At 35.6% G+C, this 20,212-nt stretch overlaps 1 protein-coding gene across 1 annotated transcript; it reads right to left on the reverse strand.

The window, feature by feature from the left end:
* Nucleotides 1-3,872: 3,872 nt before the first annotated feature.
* Nucleotides 3,873-5,576, reverse strand: LOC105640949 (uncharacterized). Its single transcript, XM_012225373.4, has 2 exons — nt 5,340-5,576; nt 3,873-5,075 (listed from the first exon to the last, which is right to left on the reverse strand). Exons 1-2 carry the CDS (start codon nt 5,485-5,487, stop codon nt 4,006-4,008), a joined length of 1,218 nt encoding a protein of 405 aa, XP_012080763.1. The 5' UTR covers nt 5,488-5,576; the 3' UTR covers nt 3,873-4,005.
* Between the last annotated feature and the right edge of the window lie 14,636 nt (nt 5,577-20,212).

Raw genomic sequence — 20,212 nt, forward strand, 5'->3', positions numbered from 1 at the left:
ACTAATCACAATTATTGTTCATATGCTAATAACATTTATTTAATGCAAATTTCCAATTAAATACAAAGAAATAATTGTCAATAGAAAATCATTCATAGCTATACTATTACATATGCATGGTTAATAGTATATCTCTATCAGTAATATGGGTGAGTTAAGCTACTCGTAGGTTACTTGCACTTGGATCGTAATATTTACGGTTACACTTGATTTTAATAATATTAGTCGAGCTCATTGAGTAGTTTGCTTGATTTATCAAGTATTTTAAATACAACTTTTGTCATGTATAATTTCTCAGTGATAATTTACTCATTCAAGCTTGAACTTGAACTTTTTTTTTTTTTTTTTTTTTTTTTAATATTGGAGGAGTGTAATTCGAACTTACATCTATTGTCAGGTTATGATATACTTATTATTAGGTTATGTCTTGGTATGCAGTTTAAATTTGAACTTATTGAAGCATTATATTAACATTAATATTAAGTTTTTATCTATGTAATGGACTTGACTCAAATGAATAGTAGAGTCATCAATTTTGTAGCTTTGATGTTGTAAATTTGAGTGATGAATTAACAAAATAAAATAAAAAGCATGACACTAAACTACTATGGAGGACACCTTAGATTGCCCGTGTCCTACAGTTGGTCCAAAAGACCAGACTTGGAAGTCTTAGAACCAATTATTCTCTCTCAAATATCAAACTAATAGCATCAAATTTATGGTGCAGTACAGGAATGGTTGGTGAAAAATAACATCCTCTATACAGAGATAGAGGGAGAGAGAAAGCAGGTTTGGTCACTTGCATACCTACCAAAGAAATTGGAGAGGCTGCTACCTGCTAGTACTGGGTACTGGCTGGTCCTTACAACATCAAAAATTAGCTGTCGTAACTCCTAAGCTTTAATTACCAAAAGGTGTTAGACTTGGTACATGCACATAACAGTTGTAAGAATTTATTTTAGATTCCATGTGGTCAATTTCTATTAGCCTTTCTAATCTGCATGTGAAAATGATAGGCCATTATTGCATTACATTTCTATGCATTTTCCCTTTTCCCTCCTAAGTTTTAACCATATTTTTCATTGAAAAAGTCCTTTGTGGTCCGAAATTTTCTTTTCTTTTGCCTTTAATTTATATGCTTCATCCATTTGGCAATGTATTTATATTGGATTTATCAGCTTTTTTTATGAAACCCTCTTATCTTTCAAGTGGGTTCGACAGTGCAGCTGCTGGCCTGGCCCCCCCTAACCTGTCATATATGCATATAAGGGTTTTGCTTAACTTTCTTTTCAAGTGCTCCAGCTAATTATGCAGGTTATTGCCAGCTATATTAGCTGTACAAACCCTATAAATAACATATTTTTCATTTTTGGTTTTAGCTACAGATACCCGGTCCATTGGGCTATTACTAAATTCTGCTTTGAATAAAGTGCTTTCAGAGAGAGTATTTACTCAATTATGGGGAATGAAACCGTCGAACTCACTTAAAGAGAGAAGAGAAGAATACAGAATCACCGCTGATGGTTTGTTATACATAGTATTAGTGTATGGCTGGACTGTACATGGGCCTAACTCAACATATAGAGCTATGCAGACTCCTCTTTAACCCACTTTTTAGCATCTCAGGTGTTGTTAAAAGAAGGTCCAACATTCACTCGCAGGATTAGTATTACAATATTTAATTATATATTCTCTTAGTTTTGCATTAAATACACTATTTGATCTTTATATTTATTTTTCAATTAATTACTAGTAAAATGTCATTATTTATCTCTAATAAATGTAAATGCTGCTTATCTGACGTTTAAATTCGTCTAAAAAGTGAATTATTATTTTGTATCGTACTTATGTTCAAATACACTAATCAAGGTTGATAATGTATCTATAGGATTGTTTTTGTAATTTACTATTTTATTCCTATTTAATATGAATCTTTATCAATAAATATATTGCTACTATCAAGTTTTAAAATAAAGAAAGTTCATATTATTGCCATTTATATTAGTCAATTTTGTAATTTTGATTTCTTTGATTCCTTGATTATATTAATATTAATATTAATACAAGGGTATATTAGAAAAAAATTAAATAAAAATTATAATTTAACCACATTAACTATATTTCTTTAATTTACATTGATTCTTAAGTTTTAGAAAAAAAATAAATAAAAATTGTAATTTAATCATATTAATTATATTTTCTTAATAGCCTTGATTTTGAATTATATTAGTACTAATGTAAGGACATATTAGGAAAAAAATTAGACGAAATTATAATTTAACTATAATAATTGTATTTCCTTCACCTGTGTGAAACAAAGTCAAAGATGACATATTATTTTGCCATAGAGGGACTATAACGAAAAATAAACTGAATTACTATATAATTAAATTCTAAAAATATGAGTCCTGAATTACTATATTGAATATGAATTTTTCAATTTTTTATAATGCTTTTATGTATGATCAAATGCGAGATTTAGTGTGTATTAACCACCGGACTATCCTGTTTTGGATAAAAATATCTACATTTTTTTTTCAATGCAAGACAATGTAAAAATACATGTTTTGGATAAAAATATTTGACTCATCTAGTATGCATTTTTTTAAAAAAAAAAATTAAAGAAGTTAAAAGTTAAAAGAGAGAAAATAAATTTTGTTTGGATCTTTTTGAAATTTATTTCAAGTACAAATATATTATATAATAGTAGTAATATATATCTTAAAAATTTTATTTTACACACTTAGTTTAATGTCGATAGTATGCCAATGAAATTTATTCATTTTCTGAATTTTGATTCCTTCACTTACGATAATACTATCATCACTGCTTTTGTGTTTTTTTTTTAAATATAATTCATTAATAATAAAATCAAGTTTCCAAATAGAACTTATTCGTTTATCCTTCAACAACAAAAGAATTATTTATATTTTTTAAATAATAAAACTAAAACTAAAAGAAACAATATTAGATTTTTCCGCTTGAAGATAACCTTAATCTATATAAATCTTCATAGTAGCAATTGGTCCTTTAATTGATTTGGATGACAAAATAACTTCTCCGGATTTTCTATGCTTGGATTGCTTTTCCAAAAACAAAAAAATTATCTATATTTTTTTAAATAATAAAACTAAAACTAAAAGAAACAATATTAGATTTTTCCGCTTGAAGATAACCTTAACCTATATAAATCTTCATAGTAGCAATTGGTCATTTAATTGATTTGGATGAAAAAATAACTTCTCCGGATTTTCTATGCTTGGATTGCTTTTCCAAAAACTTGTTGCATATGATGTACACGGATGAGTTTAATCCATTATGTGTTAATAGTATCAATAGAGGAACACGCCGCACTGCTAGGCTCCATTGATCGAAGATACACATGATTAAAAAAAAATCTAAATTTTCTAACTAAATAAAATCAAATATCATACCTTTTAAGAACAAACATTCACAAAGAATGAATTAAACTCTTATGGAAGAAGGGACAAAAGAACTCTAAATATGGAGATAAAGTAAGAATAACAAAAAAACAAAGAAAAACAGATTTATTAAAAGAAAATAAATCTGAAATTTATTAAAAACTAATAAAAGATTAAGAGCGAGATGGAAAAAGAAAAGTACGGGGTTACCGCTGATTAACCATAGCATCACCAAACAAAAGCTACTGCTTTTGTGTTTTTAACATAAGTACCGGAATGTAAAATTAAATATTATGACAATTTAAATAAACATTTATATTGTATTCATCAAATCTCTCCGTTTGAAAAAAAAAAAGAGTTATATATTTTTTTTTTATATCTGATTTGTCAATTTTATATTTGAAGCTGGCGAGAAATACACAATTCTGATGCGAAAAAATAGAGTACCTGGATCAAAAACCACTCAAGCTTATGCATTGCTGAGAGTTTTAATATCAAAATAAAGGTTTTATTGTTTCCAATAATAGTAAAGAAATAGATAATAATAATAATAATAATAATAATAATAATAAGAATAATAAATTTATCTTCTTTTAGCTCTAATAAAACGAATGACAAGCACAATAAGAGAAACAAGGATAGCTGAGCCTGCAACAACAAGCGGTTGGCGTAGCTTAGATCCTTTTGTAACGACTTTCTCTATTGTAGTTATTCTGTCAATCACCTCTTTTTCTTTCTTCACTTCTGGTGATTCGTCCTCCTCGTCGACTTGTTTTTCTTGGTCGGTTCTTTCTTCTTCAATCTCATTTCCTATTTCTTGCCCTTGCATATCAGGCTCACTTTTTTTGGGTTCTTCAACTGTTTCCTCAGGTTCTTGATTTCCTGATTCTGTTGCTTTTTCTAGTTCAGATTGTTCTGGTTTTTTGAATTTTTCTTCTTCTACAATCTTTACCTTTTTCTTGGGTTTGATTTTCTTAGATTCTTGAATTTTAGTTCGTGCACCTGTTGTTATAGCAGGAAGGGCTTCTTCTGATTCTTTTTGGCTTATTTCATTTTCTGGTTTCTTTTGTGATTCCATGTTTACAGATTCTTTACTCAAATCTTCCATTTTCTTGAATTCTCCTTCATCAACATCGTTTTCTACAATTCTTTCAGTGTCTAAATTGTTTTCAGGTTTTTCCTGTACCTTCCCTTTGTCTCTTTCAGGAAACATTTCTGACTCCTGAATCTTATCTTGTGGGATTTCATGTTCCCTTCTCTCAATCTCCTTTTCCACAGCTTGTTCAATTTCTTCCTTTTCCTTGTTCTTGGAATCTCTATATTTTTCTTCTGGACTCTCAATGGGTTGATCATTTTGCATATCAATCTCTTGTTCTTCCTTCACTTCTTCAATCTCAATCCCTTGTATTCCTTGCACCAATTTAGGCATAACAATTCTCAAGCTTGATTCTTCGTCGACAAACTTAGCCTTTATTCGATCCAAAATGATCCCATCAGGAATACGAAAAACTTTCCTGAAAGCCCTTAATTCCACATCCTTCTTGTGCATAATCCATCCTGATAACACCATTTCCTGAACTGCCTTCGTCCCACTAATCGCAATTTGATTTCCATCTTTATTGATCTTTATATCAATATTTTCTCTTTTAAAACCTGCAATTACACCATCTTATTATAAGAGTCTGTTTAACATTGAGGTTTAAATTTCTTTTTAGAAAATATCAATTTAGCTATATATATATATAGTAGCAGCTTAGATAGCAATATCAAACGAACTCGAAGAACATAAACACTAAAGAGTTTTGATTCAGAGGTATTAAAGTAATTTCCAGAACAAGAAGTTAAGAATTCATACTTCAAGCATAGCTTAATTGCTAAAAATGAAAAAAGAAGAACAAGAAAATTAAGAACCATAACCTTTGAGGTATGCAATAAGGATGAACATAGTTTCAGTTTCTCTAGACAAGAAGAGAGGACCAGTATGATCTTTGGCGATCCGAAGATTGGTATGAGAAGTGATATCATCTCTATTGTGAGTGATCTTGAGTCCCAATTCTAGCTCCATTTCTCTCTTCACTTCTTTTTTGTTTTTCTGAAAGACAAAGGAATGGGTTAATGATGGTGAGAAGCAAAATAAGGCATTATAAGAAAGGAAAAAAATAATCAAAAACAAAAAAAAAAAAAAACAAAAAAAGAAAGAAAGAAAGGAAAGAGAAAGAACAATTTATTAGTGGCTGGCTTTAGTGTGTGCAGATGAGAAAGGCACATATACATTGCTTCTGAACACAATATTGTAGCCGTGAAGAAGACAATTTAAAAGTCAGTTGCTTCTTTTGCCTTGGCGGGAAGCTAACGGCTCTTATTGATACTGCAAAGCTGGAACATGGTGTTCACGTTTTATAAGATATAATATTTTCCTTAAAAGGGATATAATAAAGAATCATCTATTAATTTTAAGTGATACTTACTCGTAATTTTCCTTTTTCATTCTTTTTCAATTTGGTTCGAATTCAGGTTCCACCCTAATATTACTATCGTGAAAATAATTCAAGTCAAAATTATGTAAATCTCATATTCCTTACCCACTTGTAAAGAACTTGCTTTTTGGGTTTAGACTTTGATACTTGACAATATCTACATTCCATTCTAAATCAGGACTCGGATAAATTTCATTGATACCATCTTTTGCTTTTAGTATTATTTGCTTTCCCTTCTATGTTCATTACTATTTTAAAAAGATTTTCAAACACATTAAGTTGTGTCTTATTAAAAGATTACTCCAATAAGGGAAATCCTAAAAGGTATTGCTTTTTTTTTTTTTTCCATTCACTAATCTTAGCATTGTGTTCCTCAGAGCCCATTTCAGTTACTCTCAAGCCCCAAAGATTCAATTTCTTAAAACTTTAACTCTAGACCTTAAAGGTGAAGGCATATCCAAGACAACCTTATTCTTTCAAAACCAATTTCAATTTTGTATCTGTAGATCATCAGATGGTAGGAATTTGCAAGGATTATCAAACTACAACTGTATGCCACCATTTAGAAGAGTAAATGCATCGGTGTACTCCATGTAATACGGACAACATGCATGGTAAAGGCAGAGAAATTACTTGCAGTCTATTGAAAATTAGCTTTTATTGAGAAATTCTATTTCGTTGAAACATCAAATATTTGAACACCCTTCTTCCGTAATTGTTTCTAATTCTGCAATCAGTTAAAGGTTGATGGCAAACATCAATCTTGTACTTTAGATTGTTTGGAAATCAAAACCATTACGCAAAGAAACATGTGTTGTTCTTCCATACACATATATAAGGCAAATTATATGGTGTAATAATGATAAAAGATGAATATGAAACTCCAACACGGGGTTTAAGCTCTTCATAACTTATTTTCAGAAACATTACAACTTATTGTCATTATACCAATTCATAGTAGATAATGGAGGTAGAAAGAGGGTTGGAAGTGAGATAGGTGATAGCTAGTTTAAGGGTAACGTCACGACCCGAAATCATAGACCGGACCGGCACTAGGGTCCAGGTAAGCATAAGCCCCCGAGGCTTGAGCAGCTTTAGATAAAGAAAAATGGAGAATAAATTATGTTTTGTAATTCTCATTCTCGAGAGTAAAATGATGAGTACAGGGGAATATATATACAGCAAAAGAATATTCTAGATTTAGCCTTGCTGGCTATTTCTTGTAGGCTACTAAATATTTACAAGATAAGACTAAATTGTGGTGAGACATTTGTTTAACTGAAAAGAAGCCAAGTGTAGGGTGAAGGATGGGTAAATAATGATTGTATGATGATTGGTGATGATTGATAATGATTGGAGATGATGAATATTCTTACAACCCCTCTTCAAGCTGGAGATTGGGATAGTAATGCCAATCCAAGCTTGAAAAAAAGGTTGGAAATGAATGGGTTGGTAAAGGTTTAGTGAATATATCGGCAAGTTGTTGTTTGGATGGGAGATGCGGTGTAGTAATGAAACCTGTTGTGAGCTTGGATCGGACCACATAACAATCAATATCAATGCGCTTTGTTCTTTCATGGAAAACAGGATTTGAGGCAATGTGTATGGCGGCTTTGTTGTCACAATGAAGGGGTATTGGTAATTTGAGTGGTAGTTGAAATTCTTTGAGTAGGTCAGAAAGCCATTGTAATTCACATACTGTTGAGGCCATGCTTCTGTATTCAGACTCAACAGAAGACCTACTGATTGTTTGTTGTTTCTTCGATTTCCATGAGACAAGTGAAGAACCAAGAAAAATGCAAAATCCGGTTACTGATTTTCTGGTTTCTGCACAGGATTCCCAATCAGCATAGGCAAAAGCTGTAAGTTGAAAATTATTGTTGCAGGGGAAGAATAAACCAGCAGAGATTGCGCCTTGAAGATACTTGACCAGATGTAAGGCTGCTTTGTGGTGAAAAGAACAAGGAGCTTGCATATATTGGCTTAGTTGTTGCACGGCAAATGAGATGTCTGGTCTTATAATTGATAAATAAAGTAGACGACCAAGTAATCTTCGATAAGGTTTTGGATCAGGCAAAAGAGAATCCATATTGGCAGTCAATTTGGTTCCTTGAATATATGGTGTTGGTGTTGGTTTAGCTTCTGTCAGACCAGTGTCTAGGATGATATCAGAAATGAATTTTCTTTGAGACAGAAACATGCCTTCTGAATTTCTAGCAATTTCGATTCCAAGAAAATATTTTGCTTCACCAAGGTCTTTGATTGTGAATTTAGAGTGCAGCAATTGCTTTAGATCAAAAATATCAAGAGGTCTTGAACCCATTATTAAACAGTCATCAACATAAACAAGCAAAGCTAAAAAATCTGCACCTGAAATCTTTGTAAACAAGCAATGATCAGTTTGTGATTGTACAAAGCCAAGAGATAGAAGATAGGAAGTGAGCTCTTTGTTCCATTGTCTCCCCGCTTGTTTAAGACCGTAAAGAGATTTGAGTAATTTGCAAACTTTGCCTCTTGGAACATTTGGGTAACCTTGTGGAGGTATCATATAAAGGTCTTCATCAATTTCTCCATGAAGATTAGCATTGTTTATGTGCAATTGATGGACTGGCCATGATTTAGCTGCTGCTACAAAAAGAAGGACCCTCATTGTTGCAAGCTTAGTTACAGGAGAAAAGGTGTCAGTATAATCAATGCCAGGAATTTGGCTATAGCCCTTAGCTACAAGCCTTGCCTTGTATTTATCAATGCTACCATCAGAGTTGTATTTGGTTCTATAAATCCATTTGCTACCAATTGGTTTTTTTCCTTTTGGTAAGTCTGTAATGATCCATGTATGATTTTTTTCTAATGCATTAAGTTCAGTTTCCATGGTAGCAATCCACTTGCTGTCATGTTAAGCATGATTGTAAGAACTAGGTTCTTGAATTTTTGAAACTTGAGCAACAAAATTTAAATAAGATAATGGAGGATTAAAAGAGTATTGAGATATGGTGGTACCTGTAATTGGGCAAGCTGAGACGTTGTCATCGCTGTTGGTAACGGTTGTGGCAACAAAATCTTGGAACCAGCTGGGTTTGGAGTGCACTCTAGTGCTTCATCGAAGCACTGGTTCTATTATTTGCTGTTCAGGTTGTGATTCATTGGTGGTTGTTTCTGTGATGGGTAGGGATGAGGAAGGGGTAGGTACACTGTGATTTTGAGGAGTGGGATTAGGAGAGAAGCAAGGTTGTAGATCATAGTCATCAAGACATTTAGGAAGGGAGAAGGAAGTAACAGATTTTGGTTTGGAGCTGGAAAAAGGAAAAATTATTTCATGAAAAATTGTATCTTTAGAGTGGAAGATTTTTTTGGTTTTTATGTTGTATAGCCTGTAGCCCTTATGTTGACTAGAATACCCCAAAAGAATAGAATGTATGGCTCTACTCTGGAATTTGGTTTTATAGGGAGTGACATTGGTGGCGTAGCATAAGCATCCTATTGTTTTAAAGTAGGAAAGATGAGAAGGTTTTTTATTTAATTTTTCATAGGGAGACAGCCAGTTTAGTGGTTCATAAGGTAATCGATTGGTGATATGTGTTGTGGCTAAAAGCAATTCTGACCAAAAAATTTTGGGAAGGTTGGATTGGTACATTAAAGATCTGTCAACTTGAATGAGGGTTTTGTGTTTTCTTTCAACACGGCCGTTTTGCTGAGGGGAGTATATGTCATGGCCCAGCCCATGGTAAGTATTGTCCGCTTTGGGCCCTTCCGTACGAGGTCACCCTCACGGTTTTGTCCCCTTGGAGTTGCCCCCAAAAGGCACCTACCATGTTCTGAGACCACCCCTCTTATGTACTGAACAGATTCCTCGTGCTTAACCGATGTGGGATTTGCCTAGGTGCACTGTAGGCTTAGATCCCTCACAGTCACCCCCCGTAGGGACTCAGCGTCCACGCCGAGGTTTGCCCCACCACCGGTCAGAGGGACGAGGCAACGGCTCTGATACCAAATGTCATGGCTTCGCCCTGGTTAGTATTGTCCGCTTTGGGCCCTTCCGTACGAGGTCACCCTCACGGCTTTGTCCCTTGAGCCATGGAGACAGATCCATGCACCCAAAAGCGCGCTAACCAGTTCAGAGACCACCCCTCTTATGTACTGAACAGATTCCTCGTGCTTAACCAATGTGGGATTTGCCTAGGTGCACTGTAGGCTTAGATCCCTCATAGTCACCCCCCGTAGGGACTCAGCGTCCACGCTGAGGTTTGCCCCACCACCGGTCAGAGGGACGAGGCAACGGCTCTGATACCAAATGTCATGGCTCCGCCCTGGTTAGTATTGTCCGCTTTGGGCCCTTCCATACGAGGTCACCCTCACGGCTTTGTCCCTTGAGCCATGGAGACAGATCCATGCACCCAAAAGCGCGCTAACCAGTTCAGAGACCACCCCTCTTATGTACTGAACAGATTCCTCGTGCTTAACCGATGTGGGATTTGCCTAGGGTCACTGTAGGCTTAGATCCCTCATCGGTTAAGCACGAGGAATCTGTTCAGTACATAAGAGGGGTGGTCTCTGAACTGGTTAGCGCGCTTTTGGGTGCATGGATCTGTCTCCATGGCTCAAGGGACAAAGCCGTGAGGGTGACCTCGTACGGAAGGGCCCAAAGCGGACAATACTAACCAGGGCGGAGCCATGACATTTGGTATCAGAGCCGTTGCCTCGTCCCTCTGACCGGTGGTGGGGCAAACCTCAGCATGGACGCTGAGTCCCTACGGGGGGTGACTGTGAGGGATCTAAGCCTACAGTGCACCTAGGCAAATCCCACATCGGTTAAGCACAAGGAATCTGTTCAGTACATAAGAGGGGTGGTCTCAGAACATGGTAGGCGCCTTTTGGGGGCAACTCCAAGGGGACAAAACCGTGAGGGTGACCTCGTACGGAAGGGCCCAAAGCGGACAATACCTAGGCAAATCCCACATCGGTTAAGCACGAGGAATCTGTTCAGTACATAAGAGGGGTGGTCTCTGAACTAGTTAGCGAGCTTTTGGGTGCATGGATCTGTCTCCATGGCTCAAGGGACAAAGCCGTGAGGGTGACCTCGTACGGAAGGGCCCAAAGCGGACAATACTAACCAGGGCGGATCCATGACATTTGGTATCAGAGCCGTTGCCTCGTCCCTCTGACCGGTGGTGGGGCAAACCTCAGCGTGGACTCTGAGTCCCTACGGGGGGTGACTGTGAGGGATCTAAGCCTACAGTGCACCTAGGCAAATCCCACATCGGTTAAGCACGAGGAATCTGTTCAGTACATAAGAGGGGTGGTCTCAGAACATGGTAGGCGCCTTTTGGGGGCAACTCCAAGGGGACAAAGCCGTGAGGGTGACCTCGTACGGAAGGGCCCAAAGCGGACAATACCTAGGCAAATCCCACATCGGTTAAGCACGAGGAATCTGTTCAGTACATAAGAGGGGTGGTCTCTGAACTAGTTAGCGAGCTTTTGGGTGCATGGATCTGTCTCCATGGCTCAAGGGACAAAGCCGTGAGGGTGACCTCGTACGGAAGGGCCCAAAGCGGACAATACTAACCAGGGCGGATCCATGACATTTGGTATCAGAGCCGTTGCCTCGTCCCTCTGACCGGTGGTGGGGCAAACCTCAGCGTGGACTCTGAGTCCCTACGGGGGGTGACTGTGAGGGATCTAAGCCTACAGTGCACCTAGGCAAATCCCACATCGGTTAAGCACGAGGAATCTGTTCAGTACATAAGAGGGGTGGTCTCAGAACATGGTAGGCGCCTTTTGGGGGCAACTCCAAGGGGACAAAGCCGTGAGGGTGACCTCGTACGGAAGGGCCCAAAGCGGACAATACTAACCAGGGCGGAGCCATGACATTTGGTATCAGAGCCAAGCCTTGTTCCTCTGGCCGGTGGTGGGGCAAACCTCAGCGAGGACGCTGAGTCCCCAAGGGGGGGTGAGCAGTGGCTCAATAAAGGGGTGCACTGTAACACCCCTTCCCGGTCCACCCGTTAACCCGAATGAACCGAGCCGAGACGCTACAATCTGGTTGCACTTATATCTTGTCATGCTGATAGCATACTGTATGCAAAATATGAATATAAACACTCCCAATTACACTCTAAACTTTCAACATCTCCAAGAAGCATCATAACACAATAACCCTTTATATAAATATCTTTACATAATTGTATAAATCCTCAAAAGTATTTAATATCTAGCAAGTAATTGCATTCAGAATCTATATCAAGTTTTCATGACCTAATCATACCAACTATAGTAAACTATTTCATCTTCAATCATTTCATAAATATTATTCTTATCTCCAACTACTTACACCAAAATAATTACATGTTTCACTTATATTTACAATCACATAAGCTCTAACAATAAAAGAATTATACATGCCATAACTCTTAATACATGCCATAAATCTTAATTCTACATCTCTCAATCTACTATGACCAAATTAAGCACTTCTGCTTTGATAGTACTCCTCAAGTCTTCAAGTAACACCCACGATCTTCAACCTGCGCGTGATAAAAATCGACGCGCTGAGTATAAAACTCAGTGGTTCTTATACTTTACATACTAAACAAAGTGCGATGGCAACTAACTTCAAATACCAATTTCATAAAGCATTGATACTCATAAACATAATTAATCTACTTCTCTCATAACTCCTTTACATGAACCTTATATTACACATTATGATACCATCATGGTCTTACCTGCTGTTCATTGTGTTGTCTGCATGAAATCAATAAATATGTAAGAATACATAACAGTATATGTTCATTGTCTTACTTGCTATTCATTATGCTGTATGACTTATGCCCTTTTAGTCACATCATATAAGTTATGATTAATAACAACTCATGACTGTATGGCTTCTTAAGAATTTAATAAATAAACTTGTGAGCATATATAACATTATACTTTCATGATCTTACCTGATGTTCTTTATGCTGTATGAACTCTGCAACTTTGATTAAACTCAGTGAATATCACAATGAATGAAGAAACGTATAAGCACATACATATGTGGACATAAATACACATTTACTCGCATATGGAATGTAAGCACACATATCATGATACTGTCATGTTTCACTTGATGATCTTTCTTGCTGTATAGTATACTGTATGATTCATGCAATGTTATGTCAAGATATCTGTATGGCTCCATAAGGTTATAGTGAAACCGAAGTGATAAGATAAACTGTATGAATACTGTAGGCTATAGGCCCCGAACCGGATTCGCCTATGCCACTGTATGATCTAGTGAGATACTGTCCGCTTTGGTGCCCCTAACCGGATTTGCACCGCACGGTTTAATCATATCCACTCAACGGCCTATAGCCGGAGTTCCAAACTGTATGAGGCGCAGATCTGCTATTCTATGTCGCGACATAGCCTTATCTACATGGTTTCTACCTAACCTCAATGGAGCTTAAGATTAGCATGTCAACAATGTAACACAATAGCACATAAATGGTTTCACAACGTCATCGTTCATCATATTGATTTGATTTCACATCATATGAATGCTTGTATGTTGTTTTAATCCATGTTCTTATGTTGTATTTTTGTTGTAAAATGATTGGATGCATGCATGTTGAGCAAAGGAATGTGATTACATAGCAAATGAAAGGCAAAAGAGGGTCACAGCACAAGTCGCGACCGCGTATGTGAAAGTCGCGAGCGCGACTTGTGCATCTTGAGAGTCAGTGTGTTTCTGGCTGAAGTCGCGACCGCGCAGCACAAGTCGCGAGCGCGAGATGAAGTCGCGAGCGCGAGATGAAGTCGCGAGCGCGCTTGTGTGATTCGCGAGCGCGAGATGCGCACACTGAGAGTCAGAGAGCTTCTGGCCAAAGTCGCGACCGCGCATGTGAAAGTCGCGAGCGCGAGTTGTGCCATTTGAGAGTCAGAGAGTTTTTGGCCAAAGTCGCGACCGCGCATGTGAAAGTCGCGAGCGCGACTTGCTTTCCAGACCGCGCGGGCGCGCGACGTGTTTCCAGATTGTGCAGTCTGTGTTCTTTTGGCCATAACTCTCAATATACAACTTCAAATTGAATGATTCAAAAGCCCATGTAAAGCTAACACAGAAAGGAACAAATAACTCTTCTATGACAATTCCTAATTCCATCATTATATGGGTTCAAAATCAAGATGAAGTTGCTGGTAACATTTCCAGCAAACTCTGTTTCCGCTTCATATATTCATCCCCTGTTTTCACATCATTTCCAGTACTTCCACCCAACAACAAGCAACATATCATCTCATGAGCAACACTCCACACAATTTTTCATGCAAAGAAGATGGGAAATAACAAGAGATATCAAACCTTGGTTTCAAAAAGCTGGGACTCTGTTTTAGCTTCTCTTTTCTGCAACTTTTGAACTTTCTTCTCCTATACACAAGAATTCTCATAACTCATCTCCAATATAACTCAATTAAAGAGTGAATAACATATAACTTCAAGGAATTTTACTTACTTGCAGTTGACTTAATGCTTAACTATGTTGACAATGGAAAGAAAATGGGCGGGACAAGTAAGAAGAGAATGATAAACATGAAAATAGGAAGTGAACTGATAAGAACGGGTAGTCTCTAGAAGAAGTGAGTTGGCTGTGTAACATATCTAATTGGTACCTCAAGTGTACAAAGGCTACAACTTCATACCCAAGCTGTATGTTTTAATGCAAGCAAGTCCTAACTTTACATTCACATAAGTCCACTTATACTCTCATTCTACCCCAACAAGGTTTGATTCAACCCAACTCAACTTACCTCTATGAAATGACTCAACTCAACTCACTAGGATGTTACATGCACTCACCTTAGGCGAATCCCATATCGGCTACGCACAAGGTTCACGATCAGTACATAAGAGGGGTGGTCTCAGAACATGGTAGGCGCCTTTTGGGGGCAACTCCAAGGGGACAAAACCGTGAGGGTGACCTCGTACGGAAGGGCCCAAAGCAGACAATACTTACCATGGGCTGGGCCATGACAGTATACACATGATTTTTGGTGTATAATGCCTAACTTGGTAAACAAGGATGTGCAATTTGAATTTATAAATTCACTCCCATTATCAGTTCTTTTTTTTTTTTGGCCAAAAATTGTGTTTGAACAAGATTGAAAAAGGTGTTCAAGGCTTAATAAACTTGAGCTTTGGAATGTAACATAAAGGTCCAGGTGTATCTAGACATATCATCAACGATGGTGAGCATATAAAATGCGTTTGTAATAGATTTTACCCCATAGGGGCCCCAAAGATCAATATGCAATAATTCAAATAAGCTTTGTGAAACAGAATAGCTAGGTGAAAAGGGTAGTTTTGATTGCTTTGAAAGTGGACAAACAGGGCATACAATTGAAGATAAATCACATTTTGGTGAGCCATGAACATGATTTAATCTCTTATTTGATAAGTGGCCTAATCTAGAGTGCCATAGATAGGCAAGATGACTGGGGTGTGTAGAATCTGCTAGGTAGATGGCATTGTGACTTTGAAGAGAAAAGGAGTCTTTGGTGAGGTAGCACAATCCTGCCACAACTGTACGAGAAGCAACGATAGTCTCAGTCTGCATATCCTGGAAGAAACAAGAATTTGGGTATAAGTGCACTGAAAGTTTACAGGTATTTGATAAAATGGAAACACTAATGATACTGCACTTTAACGAAGGCACATATAAAACATTGTATAATGTTATTTTATTAACAACGATGTTGCCGCATTAATTAACAACTTTTATAGTGCCATCTGGTAACTTGAGAAATTTGGGTTTGGGTAAATCTTTTAAAGAAATAAAGAATTTGGATTGGAAAGTTATATGATCTGTTGCTCCAGAATCAATAACCCAATTACCTTTATCATTAAAATCAATGCCAGACATAACAAAGAGTAAAGTGCTACCTGAAAAATGGATAAAATTAGTCGATGCATCAGAAATACCAGAGTTAGAGGTTGAAGCTTTTCCCTTTATAGCTCTGCTTACTTCTTACTGAATAAATTTGCTCAGATGGGGACTGATTGTGTCTTGAGGTAGACTTGAGATAGAAATATCAAAAGGAGACTCTGATGTAGCCATGTTATGAACAGTAGTGTTGTTTCCCTTTTGTTGCTTGTTCTTCCGCTTTTCAAGAAACCAATCAGGGTATCCAATTAATTTGAAACAATTTGCTTTGGTGTGACCGAGATTTTTACAGTAGGTGCAATATCTGTCATCTTTGGAATCTTTAGATTTGTTCTGGTAATGATTCTCTCTTTGATTGCCTATGTAAAAGGAGTTGGTTGTGGATGGTCAAGTTTGAGAAAGCATGATAGCAGTGGATTCAGTTGATTCAATAGGTTGATGGTGGATCTCTCTCCATTTTTTCAACACTTAAAGCCATGCTGAAAGCTTGGTTTAGGGCAGGTAAAGGATTCATTATGAGAATGTTGTTCCTAGTATTGTCATACTCATCGTTAAGACCCATAAAAAATTGCATCAATTTGTCCTTTTGATCAAGATCTGAAAAACTATGGGCATCATCACAAGTGCAAACAGGTAGGACTCTAATGGTTGAAAGTTCATCCCATTTTCTTTTCAAACATGTGTAATATTCATTAATGGATTTTGTGCCTTGGGTAACATTAGCTAAATCCCTAAGAATCTGAAATTCCAAAGGACCATTGGTTTGACCATATCTGTGGGTAACCTCATCCCATAAATTTTTAGTAGTAGGGCAAAAAATAAAGTTTTCTGCAATATCTGAAGACATAGAGTTTAAGAGCCAAGAAATTACCATACTGTCAATTCTGGCCCAGGTGTTGTAAGTAGCAGCAGTAAGCTCAGGTCTTGCAACGGTTCCATCGATAAAACCAAGCTTATTTTTAGCCCTCAAAGCAATCTTGATAGATCTGCTCCATGATAAGAAGTTATTGGTATTCAATCGAATACTAACAAGGGATTGTTCAGGTGAATCAGATTTAATAAGGGATATAGGATCTGGATCTGAAATCTTAGAGCTAGATGTGATAGCACTCACAAGTTCTTCAGGCATCATAATAGAAACATAAAGGGGAAAATCAAAAATAGAAAAACAAAATTTTGATGACAAAGATGGAAAGGGGTCAAGCCAATGGCTCTGATACCATGAGCAGCTTTAGATAAAGAAAAATGGAGAATAAATTCTGTTTTGTAATTCTCATTCTCGAGAGTAAAATGATGAGTACAAAGGAATATATATACATCAAAAGAATATTCTAGATTTAGCCTTGTTGGCTATTTCTTGTAGGCTACTAAATATTTACAAGATAAGACTAAATTGTGGTGAGACATTTGTTTAACTGAAAAGATGCCAAGTGTAGGGTGAAGGATGGGTAAATAATGATTGGTGATGATTGATAATGATTGGAGATGATGAATATTCTATACAAGGATCATAGTAAACCTGGATCACATTAGCCCACTTAAAGGGTTAAATTGGTATTTACACTTTTTATGAGATGGAATAATTTGATTTATTAACAACTAAATTTTTAAATGAATAATTTTTGAAAATAAATTTTTAGGTCGTTTCAAGTAAAAAGTCTTGTTCTTAGAGGTAAGAATGTCAATATACTAGTGAATATATTGCTCAATAGCTGCTCAAATTTCCAAACAAAAATCTTTCCTTAAAGTAAACCAACAATTTTGAGAGCTATCAAGAGCTGTTGAAATGCCCAACATGCTCAGAAGATTAATGTTGTGGAGATTCGAATTCCGAGATGGATATGTGGTCGCACAAAGTTGACAAGATTCAAAATATCACATTAGATAAAAAGTACAAGTAGCAGAAGTTAGAAATAAAATAGAATAAGAATGTTTGAAAATGGTACTATCATATATTAAGTAGACTCTAAAATGAGTTTATTCATAAATATGATACTTTGGTAATAGAGGGTGCTGAAAAGGAAAGAGGTCGACCTAAAATTAGTAGGAAGATATTACAAACCTTTAGATAGAGCTATAAAAAGAAAATAAATTGAGACAATAGATTCATATAAGAGATCCTAGTCAGTTGGTATTGCCTATCTTATACTTAATATATTACATGATTTAAAATTCCCTTCTTAGAAATTTTTTCTCGAAAAGTATTTCAAAGTTTTTCTAACTTTTACTTTTCTTTGCATTACTATTAATTTGATAAGAGTGGATATTGAAAATAGATGATTCATATAAACTGGCTCCAACTAATTTGGAACTGAGACTTAGTTGGTATTATTATTATTACTATTATTATTATTATTATTATTATTATTTGAAAGATTTTCTGCCATATTTCTCTCTCTACACAAGCCAACTTTGTAAGATAATAAAAGAGAAGGTCTTTATCTCCTTTAAAGAAGATAATCCATCTCCTTTAAAGATTTCAAGTACTGAGAAAAAGGATTTTGCAAACTGATGCAAGTGATGAATACTGGAGTGGAGAATCATCTTAATTGAAGAGTTCAATAGAACAAAGCATACTTATAGACATGCAAATAGACAATTCAAGGAAGTAGAAAATCACTACCATACATTATAAAAAGAAACTTTAGCAGCATTAAGAAATTTGAATTCACTTCAATAAGACATCACTTTTTGGTGCAATTGAACAATATCCTTCCCCAGAATTCTTAAATTTAAAAACAAGTCCTTGCCAGAAAAGCAATTCTCAGACTTAAGGAGTGGTTTACTAAATATGACTTTTTTAGTTCAGGGTATAAAAAGGTGACCACAAACTTATCCAAATCTCTTATCAAGACCAACTCAATCCTCTAAACCCATTCATTTCTTACCTTCAATTTTCATGGCTAGTAGTGGTGAAAAACCCTTAACTTGGCCCACAACCTCAAAGGTCCGCTTTCCCTCCTTACACTAATTTCAATAACCTTAAAAATGTTCAAACCTATGCAAAAAATGCATCCATTACGACCTAACTCTCACTCACCAAAGAAAAATCTTCTTCAAGATGTTTCTGTTTATTTCTACGATTATCCTTTCTTTGATTGGTTATTATTTGGATACTAATTCAAATTAATTCTTGAAGATCTATGGTTTCTTGCTGCCTCATTACTCTTTTATCATATTCCTCTCTAAGTGTTTTATATATTTAATGATGTTATGAGAGTTTTTTGATCTTAGAAATAATATTATGTTAGTTTTGTGGAACTTATTTCAAATTCCATCAATCTAAAGAGAATTTTATTTTAGTTATAATCAATTTCACGTATTTAAATTTTTTAAATTGAACTCTATATTTTTTTTTTAAAAAAAGTCTTCACAATTGGAACATCAGAATAAAATATTCTGGACCAAAATCCATGCATTGAAATCTGCACCAAGCATTATATTGTAGGTCTTCACATCTTTGTGAATGATTTGTCTCTTGCATTCTTCGTAACAATACATAAGAGCAGAAGCAATCCCCCAATTTTATTTTATATTCAAAAATTGCTTTCATGATAGGACAACTGTAGAATTTAAACTAAAGTGCATCATTTTTTTTTAGGCTCCCATTGATTGAGTAGGAATTAAAAAAACTAGGACTAGCTGAACCAAGTTCTTGTGTCTTGAGCAATCCACCATTGTTGGAAACTCGGTGGTGAAAGGATTGCACAAACAGTCTATAACATTGACCCTCCCGAATGTTTTCACTACCGCATCTCCTCTAGACTCTATAAACCTTTGTTATTGCCCCTTTCCGAACGAGTCTATTTCCTAACAAGTCTATCTCTATTAACCCCATTGTGGCTGATTTTATCTCAAAAAGTGACAATCTTATAGCGACTTTTGTCGTTGGAACTCTATAATTCTAACCTTCTTTGGTCAACAATCAAAACATGGTATTGAACAAATTTGTGTAATTCAATTTTATTCTAAGTTTTGCTTGTTTAGTTTAAAAAAAAAAATTAGAATTCATTTTTTGAGGAATTTAAAACCTATGGAATTGGTTATAACTAAAACCAAATTATTTTTAGATAGATAGAATTTAAAATGAATTACATAAACTAATATAATATTATTTTTAGGACTAAAATATATATAGTAACATTTTTTTATAATTATTAATAATTTAGCTTCTAATTTTAAGAAAGCCACGTTCCTTCAAATTCTTGAGCATTCAATTATAAAACAATGTAGCATATTATTTGTTTCAAAAAAAAAAAAAAAAAAAAAAAAAAGCAAAAGACTGTAAAATCTTGCCGCATTTCCTGTGATAAATGAATCCTTAATTCCATTTAACATGTCCAGATAATTATAGTGTACCATATTTCACTTTTTCTATCCATAATTAAAAGTTGTT

The sequence above is a fragment of the Jatropha curcas genome, chromosome 9 (genome assembly GCF_041381405.1).
Source record: "Jatropha curcas cultivar XTBG-Jc1 chromosome 9, XTBG_Jcur_1.0, whole genome shotgun sequence".
NCBI lineage: Eukaryota > Viridiplantae > Streptophyta > Magnoliopsida > Malpighiales > Euphorbiaceae > Jatropha > Jatropha curcas.